This window comes from Zootoca vivipara, chromosome 16 (assembly GCF_965207765.1).
Source record: "Zootoca vivipara chromosome 16, rZooViv2.hap1.1, whole genome shotgun sequence".
Taxonomy (NCBI): domain Eukaryota; kingdom Metazoa; phylum Chordata; class Lepidosauria; order Squamata; family Lacertidae; genus Zootoca; species Zootoca vivipara.
This window is the reverse complement of record NC_142599.1, coordinates 35,084,542-35,110,592: the sequence shown is the minus strand read 5'-3', so window position 1 is coordinate 35,110,592 and position 26,051 is coordinate 35,084,542. Positions and strand designations below refer to the sequence as shown.

Genomic DNA, 26,051 nt, shown 5'->3' with positions numbered 1-26,051 from the left:
AGCACGCCAGGCACTCCCTGTCTTCCACTGCCTCCCGCAGTTTGGTCAAATTCATGTTCGTAGCTTCGAGAACACTGTCCAACCATCTTGTCCTCTGTCGTCCCCTGTGTATATGGCTTATTATGTTTCCCCACCCCACCACACGGAGGATAATAATGCAAGGGAAGCCCTGCTAGTTCAATTCATCCAGTGCCTGCTGTTCCACCAAAGGCCCAACAACCAGTCCTTGCCAATGGATCTCCTCCCAGCAACTAGTATTCAGGATTAGGCAGCCTCTGAAAAATACAGGTGATGCTTACAGCCATCAAGGCCAATAGGTATTGATAGGCTACTCTACTCCCGCAATTCCTTTCGCTAATATCCATCGCCACAAACAGAGCCCAAGGAAGCTGTCCTCTAGCCCAGTAGTGGCTACTCTGAGTAACAACGACTCTCCAGGGTGTTGGGCAGAGAAAGGTCTTCCCTCTGTTACCTGATCCTCTATAGTTAGTGATGCCAGATACTAATCCTGGCACCTTCTGCGTAAGCGCACTTTCTTTGTGATGTGACAGTGAGTTCCATAGATTAATTCGGTGCTGCATGCAACAAGTACTTCCTTTTGCGTCCTTGGAATCTGCTGCTAGTCAATTTTGTGGGGTGACTGCCAAACCCCAAAGTTTCTCCATCCATAGTTTTATAAACTCGCTGTGTGTGTGTGTGTGTGTGTGTGTGTGTGTGTGTGTGTGTGTAAGTAATATGGCATTGTGTTCTTCGTCCTCGACTTTTCATCCCTTTTCCCCAGCGTGGAATTTGCCAGCTTCACCCCTGCACACTGAGTTGAGATGTTTTCCATTGTGTGTTGGACCACCTTATTGGGCTGGTGTAAGGATTAATATGGTCATACAGAGGAAAATGCTGCAGAGGCTCCCCCAAGTTCTTTCATGGATGTGAAGTGTATACTGTGTATACCTTTTGAAGCAGGATAAACTGCCCTCTGTATGCAGCTAGGTAGTCAAATTTCATGTACTGTTCCTTTCAAATGATTTCCCTTTCTTCAAATCCCAGGTAGCCAAAATTTCCCCCCATCCATCCTCTGTTCATTTTTGCTTGCTTGATCCTCCCTGCCCTACCTCTGATGTTCCTCTGGGAGAAACCGTGCAGCGGTAGGAATGTCACCAGTCTAAAACCCCAGACGGCTGCTGTCAGTCAGTGTCAGCAGTACTGAGCTAGATGAGCCCGGCTGGTCTTACTTGGTATAAGGCAGCGTCTTACGTTCCTATGTTATGGTGAAGGGCCGTAGCTCAAGCACCTTCTATGTATGCAGAAGGTCCCAGGTTCAATTCCTGGCACCCCCCAAGTAGGGCTGAGAAGGTTCCAGTCTGAAATCTCGGAGAGCGGCTGCTGGTCTGTGTTGACAATACTGAACTGAGTAGTCTGTATAAGGTCACTTCCTGCATTCAACAAGCCCACTTTAATGCCGAGAGCTGTTGCAGTGTCTTGGGTGAGCTGCTTTATTACAAGGTGAGCTTCCCAGCATCTTTGGATAATTTGCTTCCGACGAGCTGTAAGGAAGATGCGGGGTGGGGGGAAGAGCCATTTCAATGAGCTTGCGCCGAAATGGCTCCTACGGATAACTGTGCCGGCAGCTGCTCTCTCTGCTTCCTTCGAAAACAAGAGTCCAGTTTGTCTGGGGACGTCTAGCTCTCTCTCATCGCCACTTCTCCGTACACACTTTCTGAGAACCGTTGTCTTGCTGTCGTTGGGGAGCGTGATTTGTAATCCCCACTCCCACAACTGTAATGGATCACGGTGGAATTTGGATCGCGGGCTCCTTGGAAGAAAGCTGTGGTTTGTTTGTAAGGCGAGCTTCTTTTCCTTCTCCTCAGTCTCCAAACTCACAAGGCACAATTGCTGCGGAGAGTATCTCTTTTTGCCAAGTTGGGTGCGGAATGAGAAACGGGGGTGGGGGTGGGGGAGAGAGAGAGAGTGTTGTGCCAGCATAGGCACTGGAAGGAAGAGGCAGGGTCTGAGCCAGTCTGAGAAGGGTGGCTGGGAATGGCTTGGTCTTCTCGCATCTCTCCTCCCCGTCCTGCTCCTCGGACCGCCTGGCTGTCAAGTCCCGGTTTCCTTTTTTGGCGATTGTCCTTTTTATAGCATTGTATGGAAACGTTTCATCTTGGGAGACAGCCATTTTGTGCGTGTCCTGTCTCGAAACGCATCTCTCTTTCTTTTCTTTTTTAACAGCAGTGACATCCGCTCGCTCTCGGAGAAGCTGAGGCGGAGCAGCTTTTGATGCGGGGGGGGGGGAGATCTGGCAGTATTGAGTCAGCACCAGCACCCCTCTCCCAGACCCAGAGGGTGGGGTGGGGGGAACAACCTCTGCAGGGTGGGCTCAGAGCAAGGCAGAAGAAACTGTGCCAAAGGCAGGGACCACGTGCGCCCGTGTGATTCTTAGGATTGTGAAATTTGGAATCTAGATGATCTTGTACAGTAGAGTCTGTTGTAGGCTGAAGGTAAAAAGCAGGATGGAGGCTGTCCTGAGCAGAGAGGTATTTCAACAGCTTGTTAGCCAGCATGCTACGTAGATGGGGCTTTCCACCTAACATGGGCAGTGAGCCCCAGAATGCCAAATTCTGGAGACAGACAGGAGCTGCCCTGCAAGTGGGATTCCCAGGGGCAGTTGTTGGGCTGCTGGGGTGAAAATAAGATGTTGCACTAGATCGGGCTGGGGAACCTTGCTCAGCCTGAGGGCTATATTCCCTTCTGGGCAGCCCTCTGAGGGCCATGTGCCAGTGGTGGGTGGGGCCAAGGGCAAAGTGGGCAGATCAATGTATGTAAATGTTACCTTTGTGCCGTAGGTCAGTTTCCGCACATGCTCACACACCCTTCTCTATCCTCCATCCAGGCAAGCAAGCATCCTAATCACAGAGTTCAAGGAGACCTTCCAGGCAGGCAGAATCCTCTCTGAAAAGGGGTGCAGCAAGGCTGGTGGGATGTGTGGCCTGAGAAAAACGGGTCATGGAGAGGTATGGCCCAGGGAGAATCCGAAGGGCCAGATGCAGAGGCCTGGAGGGCCACATTCAACCTCCCTCCCCCCTGCACTGGGCAGACATTTGGTCTGACCCTAGAGGGCTCTCTTTGTGTTTTCAGATGACCGGGAGTAAAGAGCCAGGGGAAAGCCGTTGTCTCCATGCCCTGAGAGTGACATTTCAGGGGGACTCTGGCTGTCCAGAGTTTGGAAACAGAAGGGGGGACTAGAAGGCCCCTTGATCTGATTTGGCAGGGCAAAAAAAGCATCACACTTCTACAGGGTGGAAAGTGCCCCATTTCCAGCACTGGGGATCAGCAACTGGCAGTCCCTGGGGACAAATCCAACCCCTGGCGGAGTATTCTTGTCCTCTCATTTGCCAGCATTAGTGAGGGATGTGGGAATGGTGGGGGTTCGATGCTGCAGGATTCTTTGGCGGTGGTAGGGCTGGCAATTGGGCCTTCTTCTCAAAGCAGCCCTCCAGAAATACTCAGTTGCCCAGCTCCCTCTGGAACAAGATATTTGTGAAACCTTGCATGTTGTTTTCCCATAATACTTGCTGTCTCCCAGAGAATGAATAGCAAGCTAGAATAGAATCCTGGGATATCCATAGATGGGCAGACAGAGCAGATGACCATGCTGTAAGCTTGCAGTGGAGTAGTGCATGGTCTTCTCTCCAGGAAGTGGTAGCTGAAAGGGTATGTTGCTGCCTCTGGAGCGGTCAGGCTCTGGGACCAAATGTTCAGATCCTCCTGTGGATCCCAACATCCTTGAAAGTGCTGCAGCTCAGTGGTAGAGCATCTGCTTGGCATGCCGAAGGTCCCAGGTGTCAATCCCTGGCATCTCCAGGTAGAGCTGGGAGAGAACCCTCTCAGAAAACCTAAGAGATCTGCTGCCAGTCAGTGTAGACAGTACCAAGCTAGATGGACCAATTGACTGTATTGTTATAGGGCAGCTTCTTAAATCATCCTGTTATTCAGAAACATGAGGACTGGAATCTTGGTTTATTATTGGGTAAAGGTAAAAGGTCAAGGGCCCCCTGACCATCAGGTCCAGTCGTGTCCGACTCTGGGGTTGCGGCGCTCATCTCGCTCTATAGGCCGAGGGAGCCGGCGTTTGTCCGCAGACGGCTTCCAGGTCATGTTGCCAGCATGACAAAGCTGCTTCTGGCAAACCAGAGCAGCTCACGGAAACGCCGTTTACCTTCCCGCCGGAGCGGTCCCTATTTATCTACTTGCACTTTGATATGCTTTCGAACTGCTAGGTGGGCAGGATTATTATTGGGTAAAGGACTACAACTCATAGGGGTAGACAGCCTGCTTTGCATGCGGAAGGTCCCAGGCAGTCTCTAGGTAGGGCTGGGGAAAAACTCTAGTCTGGAATCCTGGGGAGCCTATGCCCATCAGTGTAGGCAATATGGAACTAGATGGGCAAATGGTCTCAGTATGAGGCAGGTTCTTGGAGTTCCTATGGAATACACTGGCTTGAGAGTAGGAAGAGGGCCTTTTCCATGGCCGTGCCTAGGCTCTGGAACTCTCTCCCAAAGGAATCATGTCTCACCCAAAACATAGTCAAAACCTTCCTTTTTTAAAGATGGCGTTTGACTCATAGATGATTCTTTTGTCTTTATTTTTATGATTATCCAGGGTTTGATCTGCTACTCTGGTGGTATTGGGAGTGGGTGTTGTTCAGTATTTAGTGTCTTAATGTCTCTGTAATTGATATTTCAAATTGTGCTTTGATCTTCTTATTAGCCTCCTTGAGTTTTTAAATACCGGTAAGGAAAGGAAGGGTGTAAATGCATTTAAAAGAAAGCAGAGAAATTTACCACCACCCAGAATTGCACAATTATGGGGCACCAACAGCAGCCTTCTGGGCACGGCGTATGAAACCCCCAAGGAGAGGAGTGTGTAACATTCTTTTAAGGACTCAAAAACGTTTCTTCACCTAACAGTAAAAACTGCAGGGGGGGGAGACACTTTTTTTGCCACACCTTAATTGAAACCCAATAAGTCCCCAGAGGAGCAGACAGAGCAGGTAAAATTTGCTCTTGTAGTCCATCGCCAACCACAGCGAGGGTAGGAACAGGGCAGAACAATGTCTTTGTGGATCTTTTGTTGCTGACGACTCTTGCTGGAGAAGGCCTAAATGCCTGCAGTTCTTTAGCAACTAATTAAAATGGAAAACAAAATTGGAACAGGAGCCAGGAATGTCGACTGCACCCACTGTCTCCCACACAAACCTTGCCAAGGGCACAGGCAATGGGCTCTGCGAAGACCCTCCCTCCTGCTGTTGGCTATAACTGAGCCTCCTCTTTATGCACCTTGCCTGCTGGCTTTATGTGTAGGCCGAGACTCAGGATTTGAGTAGCTTTGAGTCATGTAGGAGAAGAAATCTTGAGAACATCTGGTGGTGGCGGCAGCGGCAACCCAGGACAGACAATAAAGAGAATCCTGATCACCCAAAGAAGAGCATCTGCTAAAGCCTCCCTTTTCTCCATTCAAGAACTTATTAAGATCTTTTGTCTGCAGGGATTTGGTTGGGGGACCCTTGGGCTTTGGGGGCTAGGCAGAGGGGGCTGGTATCAAGACAGGCATCTGAACTGAGGTTGTCTCTACTTCCCTGTCATATGCTGCAGGGATGGGAAATCAGGCACTCCAACTACTACTGCTCTCCAACTCCCATCATCCCCGACTGTTGGCTGTGCCGGCTGGCAATGGTCCAAGGCGGCATCCGCATTGATTACCCAATCGTAGAGGCCACCCATGCTAGAACGCTTCTCGCAACATGGATTAAAATGGCTCAACACTCCATTCTACCGAAGGGAACCTTTTACCCCTTCTCCCTTCCTTGCACACCTTGCAGAAATGTGGTGTGTAACCAACTGCCCTTGGATGACTTTTTCGAAGAATTGGATTTGTGAAAGGAGCGCTGAAATGGCAGCAGTTGGAGAAAATCATAAGAACGTGAGAGTAGCTGGATCAGGCAGGTCCAGCATTGTGTTCTCACGGTGGCCATCCAGATGCTCGGTGGGAGGCCCACAAGTAAGACCTGAGTGCAGCAGCAACTGGCATTTCCAGCTCCAGCTGTGAAGGCACAGCGTAGCTGTCATAGCCTGTAGGCACTGCTATCCTTCTCCACGAATTTGCCTAATCCTCTTTTAAAGCCATCCAAGGGCCATCACTACCCCTTGTGGGAGTGAGTTCCATAAGTTTCAATCCACATGCAGAGTCACTCTGCCTCTATGCGTCGGATACTTGATGGAAGTGAACAAAAGAGAGAGAGAGAGAAGGCCACCATCTTCATGCTGTGGTTGTGGGTTTCCAGAAGGCCTCTCTGGTCAGAAGCCCAGTACTAGTAGCTCAGTACTAGATAAAGGACTAGGTAGACCTTTCAGTCTGAGCCCAAGGGTGGGGAACTTCAGGCCCAAATGTGGCCCTCCACACCTCTCTCTCTGGCCCTTGGGACTCTCCCTAGACCACCCCCCTCCCCATGCCATAACTTTTTTTTTGGCCTGGCTGGAATGTACCCTTAGCCTGTGATCATGTCTCTTGCCTTGCCTGCATGGAGGACAGAGAGGATTGTGTGTGGAAGCCCCTGTGTTCCAGCATGGCTGGAACATTGCCCACTATGGAGCTCTTCAACCTCGAGTTCACAATCCACCACCAGCTTAGGCAATAGTCAGGGGTGCTGGAAATTGTAGTCCAACAATATCAGGCGAACCAGAGCTTGAAAACACTGGCCTAATCCATTGCTCCACCCACTTTTACCTCTGGCTCTCCCTGCCCCTGGCATGCGACCTCCAGAAGATGGGTCACAAGTGAGTGTGGACCTCAAGCTGAACAAAATTCTACACTCCGGTCTGACCTATAAGGCAGTTCCCATCCTTTTGCAATCAATCGGTCGCTCAGAGCATAGTCTGATTTGTGTGTGTGTGTGTGTGTGTGTGTGTGTGTGTGTGTGTGTAGCTTGAAACAGAACCAGATGAACGGCATGCCAAAGCCCTTTGGGTGAGATGCTGTCCAGCCTCCTCCATGTCAGCCACGTGGCCTGTCCTCATTCCCAGAAGCTTTGCAGGCCACAAATCTATCTGTACGGAGAAATCTGACTTATTTGATTTCTCTCAGATTGCTGTGACTCCAGGCCTGCGTCGGATCAGCTGGCTGTCCCTTGGGTTTTGTTCCAACATTCTACTTTTTCGCTTCTCCTTCCTCCTTCCCCCTTGCTCTGCATCTCCATTGCTTTCTTGGTACCTTCACTGTTCCTGTTTGCCTGCTCCGCTCCCCAATGGTTTTACAAGCCCTCGTGGAGCTTCCTGGGGAACTGATTTGGGAACGGGGAGGGCACAGACTCTGCCTCTGTTGGGATTTAAAAACCAGCACCTCCTGCATACGAAGGACCTGCTGGATCAGGCCAGCAGCCCATCTAGTCCAGCATCCTGTTCTCACAGTGGCCGATCAGCATCCCTAATGGGAAGCTTGAAAGCAGGACTTGGAGCACAAGAGCACTCTCCCCTCTTGCGGCTTCCAACAACTGGTATCGAAAAGCAGTACTGCCTCCGACCATGGAGGCATAGCATGGCCATCATCGCTAGTAGCCATTAATAGCCTTCTCCTCTGTGAATGTGCCAATTTTTATTTTAAACCCATCCAACTTGGTGGCCATCACTGCCTCCTGTGGGACCGAATTCATAGATAAACTCTGTGCTCCACGAAGAAACACTTTTTCCTGTCCTGAATCTTCCAGCGTTCAGCTTCATTACGGTAAATATCCATGAGTTCTAGTGTGGTGAGAGAGGGAGTAGAAAAGCTTCCCCCTATCCGTTTTCTCCATTCTGTGCATAATTTTATAAACTCACATCAATCCTATCTAATATATGGTGGTTTACCTATTCATTTTCCCCTAACTATGTTTGCAATAATTTTCTAGTCTTCATGTTGTCCCAAAGCATGAAAATTAGCGCAACATTGTGGTGGTGGTGTTTTCCCCCTGGGAACCATGGCTTTCCTTGGAATCTTTTCAGGGTTACACTGTGCAGAGATTGATAACGTTTAAGGCAAGAATGAGGGAACCCAGACCTGTGGGGAATGCAGGCCTGGGGTCCATCTCTCAGAGCTTTTCCCATCCCCTGCTTCATGCCCCTCCTTGAATGTTTTTCCCTATCTGGGATGACTTGACTCCTTGGATTCTGATTATGCCTCTTGCTTTCTTGGATGGAAGATAGAGGTGTGTGTGTAGAAATTAGCTTACAGTACAAAGTTAAAATTTTCATTCATTGCTCCACTGATTTTGGCCTCTGGACATGGCCGCCAATGGCAAGGTGGCCCCTGGAAGGTTGCCCAGGCAGGGTTGTGGCTCTCAGACTAAAGAAGGTCGCCCCGCCCTGACTTAGAGATTACCTTTCTCTCTTGAGATGTACCAGGGAGTCTGTGCTGCACATTCCAACACTGTCCAAAGCAGGGTCGCTGAGCATGTGAGGCAGGGCTTTCTCAGTTGTGGCTCCCAGACTTCAGTATAGCCGCACTCAGGAGGCCTGTTGAACAGTGTTTGGAATTCGCCAGGCACATTTTGCACCTGACTATTGGCCACTTGCGACCAAGTGAAGATGCCAGGATGGCACCTGACATCTCTCTCTACCATCTGGAGGTACATGCCTGGGGATCCTTGGATCTTGACTCTTTTCACACACTAGCAACACATCCTGTAGAATTCTATCCATTATATTTTATCCACACAATCGGAATGAATTCCAGGAAACAAAAAATTGCATTGAAAAATACGACACTTGAGCCATCTGGTCCAAAATTGGCAACTAGGCATTTCATTTTGGTGACAGTAACCCTGGTTTAAGGAGGCATTTGGTGCCTAGCTTATATATCTGAGTTTCTAACATTGCTGTTGAACCTCTTGCCCCACAGCCTTTTGTAGGCTTGTGGACCACCTTGTTTATATGGGCCTTGGGTTTGGATAAAAACCACCAGGGTGGCTTTCATTTGACTCAGTTTTATCTTTTGTTATCAAACTCCCCCCACCTTTGTTATTCTGTTGTTTTTCCTAAATCTCACCATCAGAACATGGGGAACTTTCTTATGTGCAGCAAAACCTTAGCTCAGTTATGTCTATGCTGACTTCCCAACCCTCCCTGTATGCAAGTCCTAGGCTCAACCCCTGACATTTCCAGAAGGGACCAGGAGAGGCTCTGTGCCTGACAGCCTGGGGAACGTCTGCCAGTCAGTGTGGACAATGCTGTACTAGATGGACTAGTGTTCTTAGTAGAACACGGCTTCCTGCGTTCCTATGTGGCAGGTATAGGACCTGGGACCTTTGCCTGGCAAAGCACTTTGAGCTACAGCCCCACAAACTCCTGTCTGAAACCTCAGAGAGCCACTGCTAGTCAGTGTATAGATGATACTTATCTGGATGGACCAATGGTTTAACTTGTTATGTCTGGGATGTGGAGAATGTGGCCCTCCAGGTTTTTCCAAATTCCCACCTTCCCCAACCATTGGGCCATGCTGCCTGGGGCTGATCGGAGTTATAGTCCAAAACATCTGGAGAGTACTAGGTTGAGGAAAGCATATTTAAACAAATACAACTTACCAGCCGGTATAAGACATAATGATTGTGACTGGGTGAACTGAGCTGAGGTCTGAATTGAGAGGAGGCGTCTGCTGTGCTTGCAAGAGGAAGAGGGGAGGTTGGGCAGGAGCCAGAAGCCAGGTTAAGTGGGGTCGTGCCAAGTGGGAACTGTGACAAAGGGACCCTTGTGCTAAGGATAGCCAGGTCAGCCCTGAGGCCACAACATTTGATGCAGATCCTTCCAAACAATAGCTTGAGTTTGGACGTAATGCTCAACCGCAGATCAGCGCCATGGGAATGGGCCTTGGCAAGCACCCTCTCTCTTTGCTTCTGGTGCAGCCCCAGGGACCAGATCAGAAGCTCTCGCTTAACCACAGTTACTCATTCCACCCAAGCTGTGTCACTTTGGTAATCCAAACAGTGGTAAACAAACCAGGATTGTGAACCACAGGTTGAAGCTGGCTTCTTTCCCTAAGCCAGCCTTCCCCAACATCGTACCCTCCAGGGTTTTCAAAGCATCTGGTTATAAGAACAGGACTAGATGGGCCTTGTGATATTGTGGGACTCCCATCAGCCTCAGCCAGAATTGCCAGTGGTCAGGGATGGTGGGAGTTGGGAGTGAAATTAGGGGAAAGTGCCCTAAACCATAGTTAAGACTAACCAAAGTCTATGCTGGTTCGGACATAGTGAATAACTATGGTTATCTGAAAACCAAAGCAAATATTTCCTGTTTCCTCACAGCCTTGCCTGAGGAGTGGAAGGGAAGTTCTCAAGCTCTGAGGCTGATGCACAAAACTTCTTGCCCGTTGTTTAGTGTTACGTGCAAGCTCGGCCAATCAGGCGGCCAGGATAAAAACCAGTAGGGGCATAAGTCTTGAATGGCAGGAAGGCCCTGTGGCTTTCTTTAATCACTAGGCTCTCCTGTAGGCCTTGAAGACCTGAGTGCTGACCTTACCAGGGATCAAACACATGTCTCAAGAAAGTGCATCTGTGGGTTCTTGGATACCTTCCTTGGCATCCCAAGGTCAGACAAAGCAAACAGTCACTTGCAAATTCTGGGTTTTTTGGTGGGGGGGAGAGGGGTGGGGGAACCCTATTCGTGTCACTCCCAGTCCTTGCCAGAATTTTGTCCCCAGAGATCTTGGTCACATTGGGATTAAAGGAGAACATAGGTGTGCCCCTCACCGCATGTTCCCTAACCCCAGATGATGCAGCCAGAACAAACTTTGGTTGCAATTAAAATAACTTTGCACAGCAGTAGGGTGTTTGTACTGAGGTTTCTTTAGTCCCCATTAAAGCAACGGTTTTCTGTTGGGAACTGTTTCCATAACCATCTCCTCTGGAGTCTGGGAAGGGTCTTTTTCACAGGTATAGAAACTAAGGGGCAGGGGGGTAGGAATATTTACCAACCCGCCAAATTATTTGGCTGCAGGCATCTTTGCTAAACAGAAATGAAGTTCACTTAGGAACATAGGAAGCTGCTTTATACTGAGCAACCGTTGGTCCATCTAGCTTGTTATTGTCTATATTGACTGGCAGCGGCTCTTCTAGGTTTCAGGTAGGATATTCCCACCCCTGCCAGGAAACTGAACCTGGGGCCTTATGCATGCAGAGCAGATGCTCTCCAGTGAGCTGTTGTGGGTCTCTAAAATACAATACAGTACAGTGGTACCTCAGGTTAAGTATTTAATTGGTTCTGGAAGTCCGTACTTAACCTGAAGCGAACTTTCCCATTGAAAGTAATGGAAAGTGGATTAATCTGTTCCAGACGGGTCCGCGGAGTACTCAACCTGGTACTCGATGGTTTTAAACCTGGGACCTTCCGCACACAAAGCAGATGGTCTTCGGCCCTTCCCCATACATTTACCCAGGAGCAACCCCAAGTTTGCAACAACTGAGATAAAGAACTCCCCTACATGAAAAGGTTGAAGCATTTGGGACATGCTAGCTTAGAGAATAGGCAAGTAAGAGATGACATGATAGAAGTTCGTAAAATTATGCATGGCATAGAGAGCGTGGGTAGAGCAAAGTTTTCCTCCCTCTTTCGTAAGCCTAGAAAACATGTGGGCGTCCAATAAAGCTGAATGTTGGAAGATTCAGGGCAGATAAAAGAAAGTGCTTCCTCATACAGCGCATAGTTAAACTATGGAACTCACACCTATAGGAGACAGTGATGGCCACAAACTTGGATGGCTTTAAAAGAGGATTGGAGAAATCAGGGGAGAATAGGCTTTCAGTGATTAATGGCTACAGTTGCTGTGCTTGGCTTCCGTTCTAAAAGGCTGATTAAACTTGCTGGAAACCACAGGAAAGAAGAGGGTTCTTGGGCCAAGGTCCTGCTTGCATCTGGTTGGACTCTGCAAAAACAGTGTATTGGACTAGTTGGGCCATTGGCCTGATCCAGCAGCCAGGCTCCTCTTATGTTCCTAAGACTACAGTCTTAATCTGTTACTTAAATTGAGCGTGGACCCTCTTGGACTCAGTGAGAATTGCTTCTGAGCAAATTTAGGATTGATCCAGCAGCCCATTTGCAAGCTTTGAAATGTGTAATACAGTAGGTGAGGTACAATTCTTCTCTGTGATGCTGAATTTTAGCTTGTGGGGCTGGTGTTAAGTACCCACGTGCCTGTTTTGTGAGGCTATTTTTGTTTGGGTGCAAAAGGGAAGAGGAAATGTTAAAGGTATTGTTTCATTCTAACTCAGAGTGGTAGTGGGGGTTTTTAACTGCTTTTTTGTTAAGCTTCTTTTTCTTTTTTTTAAAGAAAGCGTCTGTGTTGGAAATTTTTGTCCAAAAGGCAATGTTATCAAAATGGAATCAATGAATTGGTTAAACAAGGAGGTGATTAATCAGCAGTGGAATGATTTAATCACCTGACAAGGACTGGTTTCTGAGACATGCACTTAAGTGTGTGCGTTTGCACACAAACACAAAGAGAGAGGGGGGAGGGGAGAGAGAAAGAGTCTGCAGTGCACATCTTCCCTCTAAACATGTCCCTGCATGCCTGACTGTCTTCTGGCTCCAGGCTTGTCCTCCAAAATGCGTTCCCAGCCAAGCCTGCTCTGGAGGTGGGGGAGGTTTGCCTTCAGGGCTGTGATAAAAAGTTGTCTGAGGACAGATGAAAGCATCCCAACATATTGTTTATTGAGCCGGTTTTGCTGCTCATGAAGACTTATACCCCACTTTTCTCACAGAGGCTCGGTGACAGCTTATGATGCGTCCTGGCGCTACCAGTCTGCTTACTGGACCAGGAACGAAGTTCTTCCATTAATTCTCAGAGCCCTAAACAACTTGGGCACTGAGTGCCTTAAGGACAACCTGCTTCTGATAGTGGTCACTTCTGGTGGTTCTCTATTACCTTGTGGTTCCCTGGTTCATACCAGGGACTGAGCCTTTAGTGTCATAGCTTTTAGTGTCCGTCTCTCATAACACTAGAGCGGATAAAATACCTTCTTCACACAATGCATCACGGGAGGCAGTAATGGCCACAAACTTTGGCTTTAAAAGAGAATTGGACAGATTAATGGAGAAGGCTTTCAACAGCTACTAGCCATGACGGCTATGTTCTCCCTCCACCGTCAGAGGCAGTAGGCCTCTGAATACCAGTTACTGGAAGCCACAAAAGTGGAGAGTTGTGCTTGGGTCTTGCTTTATGCTTTCGCACAGGCATCTGGTCGGCCACTGTGAGAACAGGATGCTGGACTGTATGGGCCACTGACCTGGTTCAGCAGGACTCTAATTATGTTCTTGGGTTCTTATTAATCTCTTACTGCAACAGAGCTGGGTAGTCTTTGGTCTGGTTGCACTGAGTCATCCATGGAGCCCCAGATCAAAGGATGTAGGAAATCCTGCTATCCTCTGCTGAGGCTCAGTGTATTGTTTTTATTTTTCCCAGTCTTCCCCAGCCCTCTGGATCTTGCTAGGCTCCCAACTCCCATCATCTTCCCTGACATCTGGCCATGCTGACTGTTGCTGGGACTAACAGGAGTTGTGAGTTCAGCAGCATCCAGAGGGTACTACATTAAGCAAGACTCGGATCAAGAATGAGGATGTCCTGAGCTTCAGCAGAAGACCGCATAGAGTTTTCTGAGCCCATTCAGCAACATCAAATCATTAGGAATCTTTTTTTTTTTTGCATGTTATGTAATGCGCTTGGAAATGATTGTTAAGTGAGAAACCTTCACTATAGAACATAAAGAGGTGTGAAAAGTGTACACTGAATCCCATCAACATCAGGAGCAAAAACGGGGAAGGGAGATGAGATAGAAAAACAGAGGAACAGGCACACTGCTCAGTTCTGGAGCATAGGATTTGTGTGGAGGAAGCCAAATTCATCCTCTGGCATCTCCATTGAAACAGGCATTTCTGGAAAAGACCTCCAAACCCAAGACTGCGGGCAGCTCCCACCAATCAGAGGAGATGGTCTGATTCCCAAGCGGCTTCATATATTCTGATTAGGGATGTAAGAATGAGGGTGATTTCTTTTTCCACCTGCCTTCGTCACAGCATTGTTTCCATTCCACTGCAGTTCAGCTTCTGCCAAATACTATGTTACTCGTCTTGCTGTGCACTGTTTGACATACAGTGGTACCTCTACTTACGAATTTAATGCGTTCCGAACGCACATTCGTAAGTAGAAAAAAATTGTAAGTCGAATCCCATAGGAATGCATTGGGAGAAAAAAATCGTAAGTCGAAGCAACCCTATCTAAAAATTCGTAAGTAGAAAAAATCCTATCTAAACCGCATCCAAGATGGCGGACAGAGCTTCATTTGTAAGTAGAAACATTTGTAAGTAGAATTATTCGTAAGTAGAGGTACCACTGTACTTATTTAAGTAATTCATGGATTTAATGTCATTAAGGACTTGTTTCCACACCTTTCTTATGAATGCTAAGGAAACACAGTTTGAATGGTGAAGAACTCCTCATTTATATCTACTTTGTGGACTGAAAATGGTGAATACATGTTGGTGTTTGATGGATTTAATTTCTATTCTGGGCATGGGACGAATAAGCAGACACCAGAAATTTCTGTTTCCATTTTTGATGGACTTCTCTGACATCTCTAGTTCTGATACACTCAATATCAGTCTGCTACACTCCTGTCCTCGAAATCCTGTCTCAAATGTCACTATAAAAGCAAGCTGCTTTTTAAAGCTACTCGTTTATCCACATCATATACAGCCACGCGCAAAGCAATAAATGTCCGAACTCCCATTCTTGCCCAAGAGGAACCCAACAATTCTCTATAAAGGAAATCAAATAGTATATCAGGACTAGCATTCTTCTCAAAAGCTTCCCAGCTGTATGTAGCACCTTGGCTCGTATATGGCAAGCAAGTACCGTGTTTCCCACATTATAAGACACCGTCTTATGTTTATTTCACTCAAGAAAATAAGCCTATGGCTTATTTTCGGGGGGTGTCTTTTTTATTGTTACTATAAGTACGGTACCTCCTTACTGGGTCCTGCTGGCTCAGGGCTCGGGACGCGCAGCAAGCCGCCTCCTGCTGCTGCCAGATCCCGGAGGCGGCCTACTGGGTCTGGTTGGCCTGCATGGCCTGAAGCTGAGCGGCGGCAGGAGGTCCGCGGGTCCTTCCCTGCCACCAGGGCGCCGGCGGAAGCGCTGCTGGTCCCTTCCGTGCCGGCGGAACGTCGTGGGCTGCATGGCCCGAAGCTGAGTGGCGGCGGGAGGTCCGCGGGTCCTTCCGCGCCGCCGGGATGACGGATGGCAGTGGGAGCACTGCTGGCCCCTTCAGCCGGATGAAGGAAGCGGCCTGCCGGGTCGGTGCCCAGCAGCGCTGCGCGGAGCACCAGATCGAGTCAGTGCCCAGCAGCCCCGAGCTGGATTGAGGAGGCGGTGCTCCGTGCAGCGCTGCTGGGCGCTGACTCTGCAGGCCGCTTACTCGATCTGCTGCTCCGCGCGGCGCTGCTGGGCACCGACCCGGCAGGCCGCTTCCTTGATCCGGCGGAAGGGGCCAGCAGTGCTCTCGCCGCCCGTCACCCCGGTGGCGCGAAAGGACCTGCGGACCTCCCACCACTGCTCAGCTTTGGGCCATGCAGCCCACGACACTCCATCGGCACGGAAGGAGCCAGCAGCGCTCTCGCCGGCGTCCGTCGCCCCTGCGGCGCGGAAGGACCTGCGGGCCTCCCGCCGCCGCTCAGCTTTGGGCCATGCAGCCCACGACACTCCGTCGGCACGGAAGGAGCCAGCAGCGCTCTCGCCGGCGTCCGTCGCCCCTGCGGCGCGGAAGGACCTGCGGGCCTCCCGCCGCCGCTCAGCTTTGGGCCATGCAGCCCACGACACTCCGTCGGCGCAGAAGGAGCCAGCAGCGCTCTCGCCGGCGTCCGTCGCCCCGGCGGCGCGGAAGGACCCGCGGGCCTCCCGCCGCCGCTCAGCCTCAGGACATGGAAACTGGCAGGGATGGGGGATGGGGGAGCGCTTTCCCTCCTCCGCATCCCTCCGTGTAACTCTACCCTGCCAGGCGAGCGCTTGCGCTCTAAAGGAACGCAACAAGGTATGGCTTATTTTCAGGGGGTGTCTTAGATTTCACAACTGCTTAAAAATCCTGCCCTGGCTTACTTTATGACTACGTATTAAAAAGGGGGAAACACGGTAGTTGCTTCCAGCAGAAGCTTCCCTCTTAGACTGTTGAGTGCCTAAAAATATGTGGGCAAGCAATATAGTGAGATATTTTTGTGGATTAATGTCTTCTAAGAACTTGCATGCAAGGCTGTCAAATGTCAGTATGTGTCTGAAGAACTGTATTTTACTTGTTCTGAGAGGAGGGGGGAGCAGTCATTAAGGATAAGGGACAAATTCTGTTTGGTTCACATATAAAGGTGAAAGTACCTAAATTGCACTTTCAGAAACAATACGTGAATCGAAACAGCTGTCCTGCAAAATTCACACCTCGCTGAATTTTGCAACACAGTTCTCTGGGCAAGTGGGGTCAAGTGTGCATAAAAATATATCTTATCAGTGAAAATAATATACAGGCATGCATATTAGGGGAAGTTGCTTTGCAAACGTGTGTATTAGGCAGAGTTGCATCCAAAATTGTATGCTGGGTGTCGTTCACACTAGAATTCTGATCAGTTTTTGTGAAGGCAAATCACAAACCAATGTGAAAATAACTGAACTAAGGATTAGAAATGAAAGAAACTTGAAAACTGCTAGTTTACTTGAAAACTCCTCTCTCTTTATTCATTCATTTTCCTACATTTATATCCTGCCTTTTCTCCAGTCCTGGAACTAGGGTTGCCAGACTCAATAGAGGACAGGACTTCTGTGCCTTTAATTGCCCTGCTCTCTTTTGAGTCTGGAAACCTTAAAGAGAAACCAGCAGACCCTTTGCTTGGAAATTAAACAAAGGGTCTGCTGGTTTCTCTTTAAGGTTTCCAGACTCAAAAGAGAGCATGGTAATGAAAGGCACAGAAGTCCTGTCCTCTATTGAGTCTGGCAACGCTATCTGGAACCCAAGGCAGCTTGCATGTGGTTCTCAGGAGGTATCCCATCCAGGCACAGACCAGACCCAGGCCTGATTTACTTCTGTAAAGCAGAAACCGTGTGCCTTCAAACCATACCCATGCAAATGGCATTTTGCACAGTGGCCCACCAGATGCCTCTGGGAAGCCAGCAAGCAGGGTATAGAGGCAGCAGCCCTCTAGGGTTTGGTTTGGTATTGTTCCCAGCAATGAGTATTGAGAGGTTGACTTCTTCTGCACTTGGGGGGTGGGGTGTCTGTTTTTAGCCATTGTGGCCAATAGCTACTTTTTGGGCTCTCCTTTTCTGTAAATTTGCCTAGGCCAGGGCTCAGAAACCTGTTGCCCTCTAGTTGTTCTTGGGCTCCAACTCTCACCCATCCCCAAATAGCATGGCCGATGGTCAGGAGTGATGGAAGCCGAAGGCCAGCAACATCTGGAGGGCCACAGGTTCCCCATTCCTGGCTTTGGAGGTGTGATACTGAGTGTCACATCCTTGCCATCCTTGTTTTCCCCCTAACTGTATCCTCTGCTCTCCCTTACCATGGCAGGATGGACCGTATGACAGAGGACGCCCTGCGCCTGAATCTCTTGAAGCGGAGCCTGGACCAAGCCGATGAGCGGGATGATGTCCTGGCCAAGAGGCTGAAGATGGAAGGGCATGAGGCCATGGAGCGCCTCAAGATGCTGGCGCTGCTCAAGAGGAAGGACCTGGCGGGCATCGAGGTGCCCCATGAGCTGCCCGTCAAGCAGGACGGCCTGAAGGTCTATGAGGAGAAGCTGAATGGGAACATGAGGCCCCACACGGACAGCCGGTCTTCAGGGAGGCCAGGGAAGGAAAACATCAATGAGGAGCCAGTGGACATGAGCGCAAAGAGAAGGTAGGGAGCCCTTTTGTGTTTGCATGTATATCTTCCTATATGCATAAATATGTAAGGCTGCCATCATGCAGCCCCCCTGGAGGATTTGTCGTGCCTTATCCTGGGTTTCCATGAAGAAAAACCAAAGAGACCAAGAAAATTGAGCTGAGTGGTTGCATGGGGTAGGAAGGGGAAGCACTAGGGAGTAAATGTGGGGGGAATGGCAGGGAGTGTTGGTTGGTGAGTGGAGCGAGCCAGTGCATGAATGAATGAATCTATACCACATTTCATCCTACAGTCATAGGGCTCTGTACTGAAGGTAAAATAAGAACTTCAGTACACCGGGTGGGGTGTAGCGGTCAGACAGGGTCGGACTAGTACCTGAGAGAGACCAGGGTTCAAACCGTCCACTCAGCCTTGAATCATACTGGGGTGACTGGACCAATTGATATCTCTCAGCCGAGCCTACCTTGCAGGGTTTTTGTGAGGACAAAACAAGGAGGGAGAAACCCACATACATCACGTTGAGCTCCTTGTGCAGGGGAGAGAGCAATACAAATGTAATAATGAGCAAATAATGGAAATGACAGCGACATTTTTTTAAAAAAAGCAAAGCAGCACCATAAAATGACAGTACAGTTGGGGGAGAGATTCATCAAATCCATCCAAACCATACTACCCTCACCCTCCAAATGCTTGGCAAAGGAGGTATGTATTTGCATGTCATCTAAAAAGAACAAAGCAGCAAGACATAACTTGGTATGGAGGGAGTTTCATATTTGTCTTTAAGAAGGATAGGAGCACCCTTGGCTCAATGATCTATTTATCTCCCCTTTTTGTTCTTGTCAACACTGTGCAACCGTGTGGAATGTCTTAAGACTGTGAACATTACATGTCTGAAACTTTGGCAAGCCACTGCCAGCCTGTGTAGACAGCACTGAGCTCGATGGACGAAAGGTCTGACTCTGTATGTGGCAGATTCCCATGTTCCTAACTTGATGACATTTTTTAATGATGTAAATCTAACTCATCACATTAGAAAAGCCATACATACAATAATTGCAGTCTGCTTATTTTGAATTTATTTGCTTTGGGTGCCCCTTCCTAGGCCTTTCCTTTTCCCAAAGGCAATGAGGGGAGTTGTTGCCAATCACTATCTGTTCATTTTTTTTTCTTCAGAGGAACACAGTAATTGACAAAACAGATGTGTTATAGGATCTGGGTCAAGCTCTCACTTCCATACGTCACTACTGGGGAAACCATAGCTTTAACTATACAGACCTTTGTCGGCAAGGTGGTGTCTCTGCTTTTTAAGATGCTGTCTAGGTTTGTCATTGCTTTTCTCCCAAGAAGCAGGCATCTTTAAATTTCGTGACTGTTGTCACCATCTGCAGTGATCAAGGAGCCCAAGAAAGTAAAATCTCTCACTGCCTCCATCTCTCTCTCTCTCTCTCTCTCTCTCTCTCTCTCTCTCTCTCTCTCTCTCTCTCTCTCTCACACACACACACACGATCTCTATCCCTACCGTTATTATTTTATTTTATTTTATTGAGTAGATGTCTATACCGCCCTTCATTGGAAGATCACAGCGCAGTTTGCAATATAAAAACACAAAAATGCATAGCATAATAACAAACAAAAACAGTTTAAAGGGACATAGAGAGAACAGGCTGTCTCAGTCTGGGCAATAGCAGTGAGGTCTTGGGAGGGGACAGAGTCATGCCTCCTGTGTGGGCCACACTGCACCCCTGAGCTGACGCAGTGCCCTCAGGTGGAAGGTGACATAGGAAGCTGCCTCATACCAAGTCAGGCCCTTCGTCCATCTAACACAATATTGTCTTCACTGACTGGCAGTGGCTCTCTAGGGTTTCAAGCAGGGGGCATTCCCGGCCCTACCTGGAGATGGTGGGAATTCCACGCACGACCTTCTGCACAAAAAGCTGGTGCTCTGCCATTGAGCTGTAGCTCTTCCCTTCACCCCCAGCCATACCCTGGCTTAGTTCAGTCATGCTGCCGGTAACAGAGGAAGAACCATTCCAGCTGGTTTCTCTGTGCGAAAGGGGGACATTGCCACCTTGCCCATTGCCTCAGGCAGCAAAAGGCCCTGGGTTGGTCCGGCATCCACATCCCTACATCAGTTTTTCTTTAGTGAAATCTCAGCTGCTCTGGTATTTTGCTGGAAGGGTTTGCTCGAGTTGTTTGCTTTGTTTTGAATGCTGTGCTCAGTGGGCATTGCACAAAAGCATGAGCCCTTGCCTGCTGGATCAGGCCAATGGCCCTCTAGTCCAGCATCCTATTCTCACACTGGTCAACCAAATTGCGAACAGTTGTTCTCCCAGGAGGCCACACCTGTAGTCTCTTTGCCCCCAGTTCATGGGTATCTCACTACATCCTTCAATCTGCCCGCCCGCCCCTGCCTTTATCACTGGTCCAGGGGGAGGGAACAGGTGTCAACCAGCCCCAAGGTTTGACTGACATGGGCTCCATCTCAAGATGTGAAATCCTGACTCACTCGCGCAGCTCAGAGGCGCAGTGCCAGCCGTGGGAGGGAGCAAAGCGTCTCTAAGGCAGGAAGCGCCACGGGTGCCACTCAGTTTGGCGGGTGGCAGTGCTGATGGCAGCAGCCCAGGCTGCCTGCCTGCCATCTGCTCTTCCGCCCCTGCTCGCCGGTCATCATAATCCTCTTGTTCCCTTTGCACTCGAACAGAAGGATCTTCCGGGGAGCTCGGGGTGCGGGGCTTGGTTAGCAGAAGGCTGTCACCGACTGCTCAGAGAAGACCCCCTAAGAATGTCAGAAACGTCTTGCAGCTTAGAGGAGGCAGAGCATAGCCATTATGGATGGTAGCCATTGATACCTCTTTCCTCCTTGAATTTGTCTAGTCCTCTTTTAAAGCCATCCACCCCAACCCCTCTCATCAGGCAAGAGGAGGAGACAGGTGGAATTGGAAGAGCTGGACAGATCAGACCCAGGGGGACTGATCCGCCGCAGAGGATCTTGCTCAGTTGTGTCTCTATGTTAATCGGGGGTTAGTGGGGTAGTCTGTATTTTCCACCCGAGGTAAAATAATGCCTGTAGCAACACTTCTGCATACACAGCCTTTCCCCAAGCCCCCAAAGAAGTGGGGAGAGAAGCTCTGCAGGCTCTTTATGCTAGGGACGTGGAAATCTGTGCACCTCCAGAGGGTGTTAGATTCTGGCCGACAGCAGCTAGCATGGGCAGTGGTTAGGACTGATGGAAGTTAAGAAGCAGGAGGACAGGCGTTGCATTGATAAAGAACATAAGAAGAGCCCTGCAGGATCAGGCCAGTGGCCCATCTAGTCCAGCACCCTGTTCTCGCAGTGGCCAGCCAGATCCCCATGGGAAATCCCCAAGCGGACCCAGAGCACGAGAGCACTCTGCCCTCCTGCATTTTCCAGGAATTCAGAAGCACTATGGCCTCTGGCTGTGGTAGTAGCCATTGATCGCTTTCTCTTTCGTGAATTTGTCCAGTCCACTTTTAAAGCCGTCCTGGTCTTCTATGAGGGCAAGTTCATAGCTCGGCTATGCACAGTGTGAAGAAGTTGTAGTGGAGGGTTGCTTTTGGAACTCAACAATATGGTGCCCTCCAGGTCTGCCTGGAGTCCCATCATCCACAATGACCCCTCGGCTCATGCTGACTGCTGGGGCTGGCGGGAACTGGGGGTCCAACGTGCTCCAGAGAGCCACAGTTCTCCCACCCCTTTGCAAATCCTTTGCTTTCTGTGAAAGGCTGAGGGTTACAGAGCAGGTCAGGATCTGTGTGAACCTATGGGTTCTGAAAACAGCCTTTTCAGGCACTCAGTCTCCTTTCAGAATGGCATTTCCCCTCGCTTGATATTGATTAAAGTTTAGTGTGCTTGACGCTTTGTTCCACCCGCCCCCCCCCCCTCCTGAAGTGTGACATAAAGCCATCTGTGCTGGGGGAGAGCTGTGCAACATTGGCCACACCAGTCCCACATGCCTGTAGAGAGAGGGAGGGCGGGAGGGAAAAATCTAAGATCGCTATCAAAGGAAGAAATAATTGCAAGGAGTTGGTTCCCCCCCCCCAAAAAAAAGCTTCAACAAAAAAATGATGACTGAAAGGCTAAGGACCCGATTACAGTTTTCATAAACCATGAAGTGATTTCATGGCATGAAGTGAATAGGCAAAGCTCATGACACAGATTGGGATTGAAGCAGGCTAAATCCTACTCAGAGTAAGACCATTGATGGATTCTAGTTCATCATGGCCGTGATTTTGATGGGTCTAGACTAGAGTAGGATTTAGCTGGATGCAATCCGTTATACCGAAACGTAATCCGACTCATTGCTCGTGGAGCTTCAGTGTGCTTGAAGTTAATGTGTCCGTCTTCTGATCGTACGGAGCTCTGTGGGTGCACTGGTGTCCTCTTGCAGTTCCATACCTGAGGCACAGTGCATGCTATGATGTCTTGAAGCCGAGGCCTGTTGCTCTTGTTAGGATCCTAAGAAGTGCAGCTCTCATCTAGAGACTTATAAGAGCCCCTCGGGCTTCCATCCCTCAATGTGTCAGAGAAAAGTTTGAAAAGCATGGACGGAATCATTTGGGCCGCATGGTAGCAGAGGTTTTGAAAATGTATGGCCCCTGTATCGGTAGAATCTTGCGCGGGGTTCCTTATAACATGGAATTCCACCTCTTCAGAAATCCCTCTTTAGTAGGAGCATGCGCCTAGTCCTCTTGGGAGTGCTGCAAACGTGTAAAAACAGAAAAGCTGTGGCTTTTGAGGCTTAGTACAAGGGGAATGTGTGGTCATGTGCACATTACCCTATACTCCTCGTCTGGTGCTCTCCCACTGCTGGTTTCTGAAGCCGAGCACACGCCACACGACCCACATGCCATATGTATCCTGTACTTTCTGGAGAAATCCTGCTGTTCGGTGTGCTTTCCCTCAAACCTGCTTCCATCCGATTTGGAAAAATAACTCACCGTTAAGCTTGTGAGGTGTGTCCATTTGAGACAGCCATTGAGCATGCTCAGATGACAGCTTCACTTAATAGGAGTTTTGGGAGAAGTTGCAGGCCTAGGGAAAGGAATCAGGTACATTAATGCACTTCAGGTGAAGGCACGGCTGCCGGCTGTGTATGACAGTGTTAAAATGTGACTTGAAAAGTGTGGGGGGTCAAGGAGAGAATGATCTCCCTGTGTTTTGGTATGTTAATGTATACATCGCCTGTGTGTCTGATGCTTAGTGCATGGGAGATATGCGTGTTCATGAGCATGCTCTGCCCAGCCCTCCATCTCTCCTTCAGCCCCATTCCTAGTTATTCTGCTCCTCCCTTTCAACTGTTCCTCTCTAGTATTTGAGGCACACACACCCTCCCAGCCTTAATTTTACAAAAGCTCTAGTCGTGTGCACAAAATAAACTGCCAACAGCATAAATTTACACACAGTGCCCATTGGTCAGCCGAAGTCAAGGGCAGAGACAATTTTCCTGTTACAACACTGATTTGGGGAGGGGGGGTTCGTTGCCAACAAAAAAAAAGCCCTATGTGATGTCATAAAGCATGGCAGCAGCGCTTGGTTACCGCTGGATGACATCGCCCCGTCTCCGAGTGACAGGAAGTGGCGGCCACTGCTGGTTGCCCAGCGATTCCACTTCCAGGTCACTGTTTGACCCAGACCCTGCTTACAAATCCCTTCCTGAAAGGGAGAATCTTTCCAAGGTTGCGATGAGTATGGAGTTCAGGTATATCCTCTTTCCTTGTGAAAATTCTGGAACTTTTCTTATATCGCTCATTTTCTTTATATTGCAGTCTCTCTAGTTTAAAATTTATTGCCGCACGCCCTTTCTGGCTTTTCATGGAGCATTCCCCTTAGAATCAGTCTTCCTCTTTGCTCTCTCCCCCGTTTTTGTTGAGACCCTGCAGTGTGCAGCTCCTTCACAGGGGCCAGAAATATTCATGGTGCCTGGCTTGTTCATCTCCTAGAAAATCTAATTCCCTGCTTGAACCAAATTAATTGGCTGACTACGTGTTAATTGAGGATTAGAGGTTGACCTCCTGTCAGTTAATTGGTGGGGTTAACAAGCAAAGACCCCTGAATTCAGGACACACTGGCTTGTCTCCCTCTTGCACCAAGTTTTAATATAAAGCGGGATCTTGAAAATGTGACTTTTTATTCCTGTTTGAATAAGAGTAGCAGCTAATTTTCCCTCTTTCCTGGTGGAAGGAGCTTGGCTTGCAAACAAATCCACAAGCGTCAGTCTCCTATGCACCTAGGCTAGCAATATGTGGAGTGACAGTAAGCAGCAATTTTTGGTCACACACACACACACACACACCTCTCTGATTGCCTGAAGGCAACGCCGACTCGCCACAGGTGACTAGCTTAAATGACAGTTTGCAAAGCTGGTTTTCTTTCAGTGCAATGAAATCATGGGCAGCCAAAAATCAGTGGGGCTCAGCTGGCAATAGGTTGGCTGCCTGATCCAGCCTTAGGGCTCTTCTCATGTTATCCATGGCTAAGGAAGGGATTTCAGCCTTTCCCCCTGATTTGCTAGCTTTCTACATGCAATGCAGGCTTCTGTGTTTTCTTATGGGGAAGGATTGAATGCTGTGGCACTCACACGGGGCCTGCAGTCTGGAACAGTACCAGCCCAATATGCCTCTGAATCACAGGTGGGGAAGCTGGCCATTGAACTTTGGTCCTTTCGGGCAAGCTTCCCACTGTGGCACCTGCTTGGCCGCTGTGAGAGCGGGACACTGGCTGAGATGGGCCCTTATGGCTGACCCCAGCAGTAGGGGTCTTCTTAACATTCTTAGAATCCTGTTGTGATTCCGCACAATGTGCGCAGGAAAGCTCTTGGCGTCAGAGAGTGTGTGGTGCCTCTGACATCTCCACTGAGAGCACCTCAAGGCTAGGAAGGACCCCTGTTTAGGGTCCACATTCGCTGCACACACAGCCAGCATACCCATGTCTTTTTTCACTGTCAGATGTGTACAAATTCTGCCTTCTTGATCAGACCTCCAGTCCACCCACCGATGCAATCGAGTATCCCAATCAGTATTGCAGCAGAGAAGTGTAAGGAAATAGACATGGAAGAGAAAGCTATAGAGCCAATGATCTGTCCTGGGTAGAGATGAGCCCTAGTGTTTGCTGTCTCCATGGCTTCCTGCTTCAGGATTGGGCAGCCTCAGGCCTGGAGAGGGGGAAGAAAAGTGGTCCTCAGGACTCTTCCCCAGCCACACACCTCTCCCTGTGCATTGCCCTTCCCTGGGCCTTGCTTCACTTTTTTTGAGTGTTTTTGCCCAGCTGGAATGTCTCTTTGAACTCTGATAAATTAGAACAGGGATGGAGAACCTGTGTGGCCTTCCAGGCATTGTCAGACTTCCAACTCCCACCAGCCCCAGCTGATGTTCGGTGTTAACAAGGTCTGGGGGCCATCAGCATTTTTCTCATAATTCCCTATCCTTTCCTTTTCAATTCAGCAGTGACCAGGACAGGGGACGGCTCACACCCTCGCCAGACATCATTGTCCTTTCTGATAATGAGGCCTCCAGTCCCCGTTCCAGTTCCCGCATGGAAGAGAGGCTCAAGGCTGCCAATCTGGAAATGTTCAAGGTAAGTGGCCCCTCAGGCCAAGGGACTGAGCACATCCTTAAGCTGCGAAAGAGTGTGTGCAAGCTCTTGAGCCACACAGATCACTTCTTCAAGTGGCTGTTTGAAGCTGCAGCAAAGTGTCTTCGTAGGCTGCATTCATGCAATAAGTTTAAGGTGCTGTGGCACCACTTTAAAATGCCCCCCCCCCGCCCAAGAAGTCTGGGAGCTGTGGTTTGTTGAGGGTGCTAAGAGTCATTAGCAGGCCCCTTGTTCCCCTTACAAGAGCTACAATTCCCAGTTTCCTGAGAAGAGAGATTAATTGTTAAACTCCTCTGAGAATTGTAGCTGCATAATTCCTGGCAGGACAGGGGATGTGTCCATTCTCCAAATGAACTGCAAATCCCATCATCCCTGACCATTGGCCATGCTGCCCAGGGCTGATGGGAACTGGAGTCCAAGAATGTTGCTGAACTACAACTCCCATCATCCCTAGCCATGGTGGCCATGGCTGAAGAGTGGTGCTTCCAAACCAAGCAGTCCTGCT

General features: G+C 49.2%; 1 protein-coding gene across 6 annotated transcripts in view; it reads left to right on the top strand.

Annotated features, from left to right (window-relative positions):
- Positions 1-26,051, top strand: part of GATAD2B (GATA zinc finger domain containing 2B) — a 66,971-nt gene that overhangs the window by 24,367 nt on the left and 16,553 nt on the right. For 4 of the 6 annotated variants that reach the window (XM_088659966.1, XM_088659967.1, XM_035097919.3 and 1 more), the window contains 2 exons: positions 17,621-17,950; positions 25,396-25,528. In XM_088659966.1, coding sequence (XP_088516092.1) covers positions 17,622-17,950; positions 25,396-25,528 — 462 coding nt within the window. In that variant the 5' untranslated portion in view covers position 17,621. The remainder of the gene's footprint in view (positions 1-17,620; positions 17,951-25,395; positions 25,529-26,051) is intronic. The other 2 variants (XM_088659969.1, XM_088659968.1) reach the window with 1 other exon arrangement.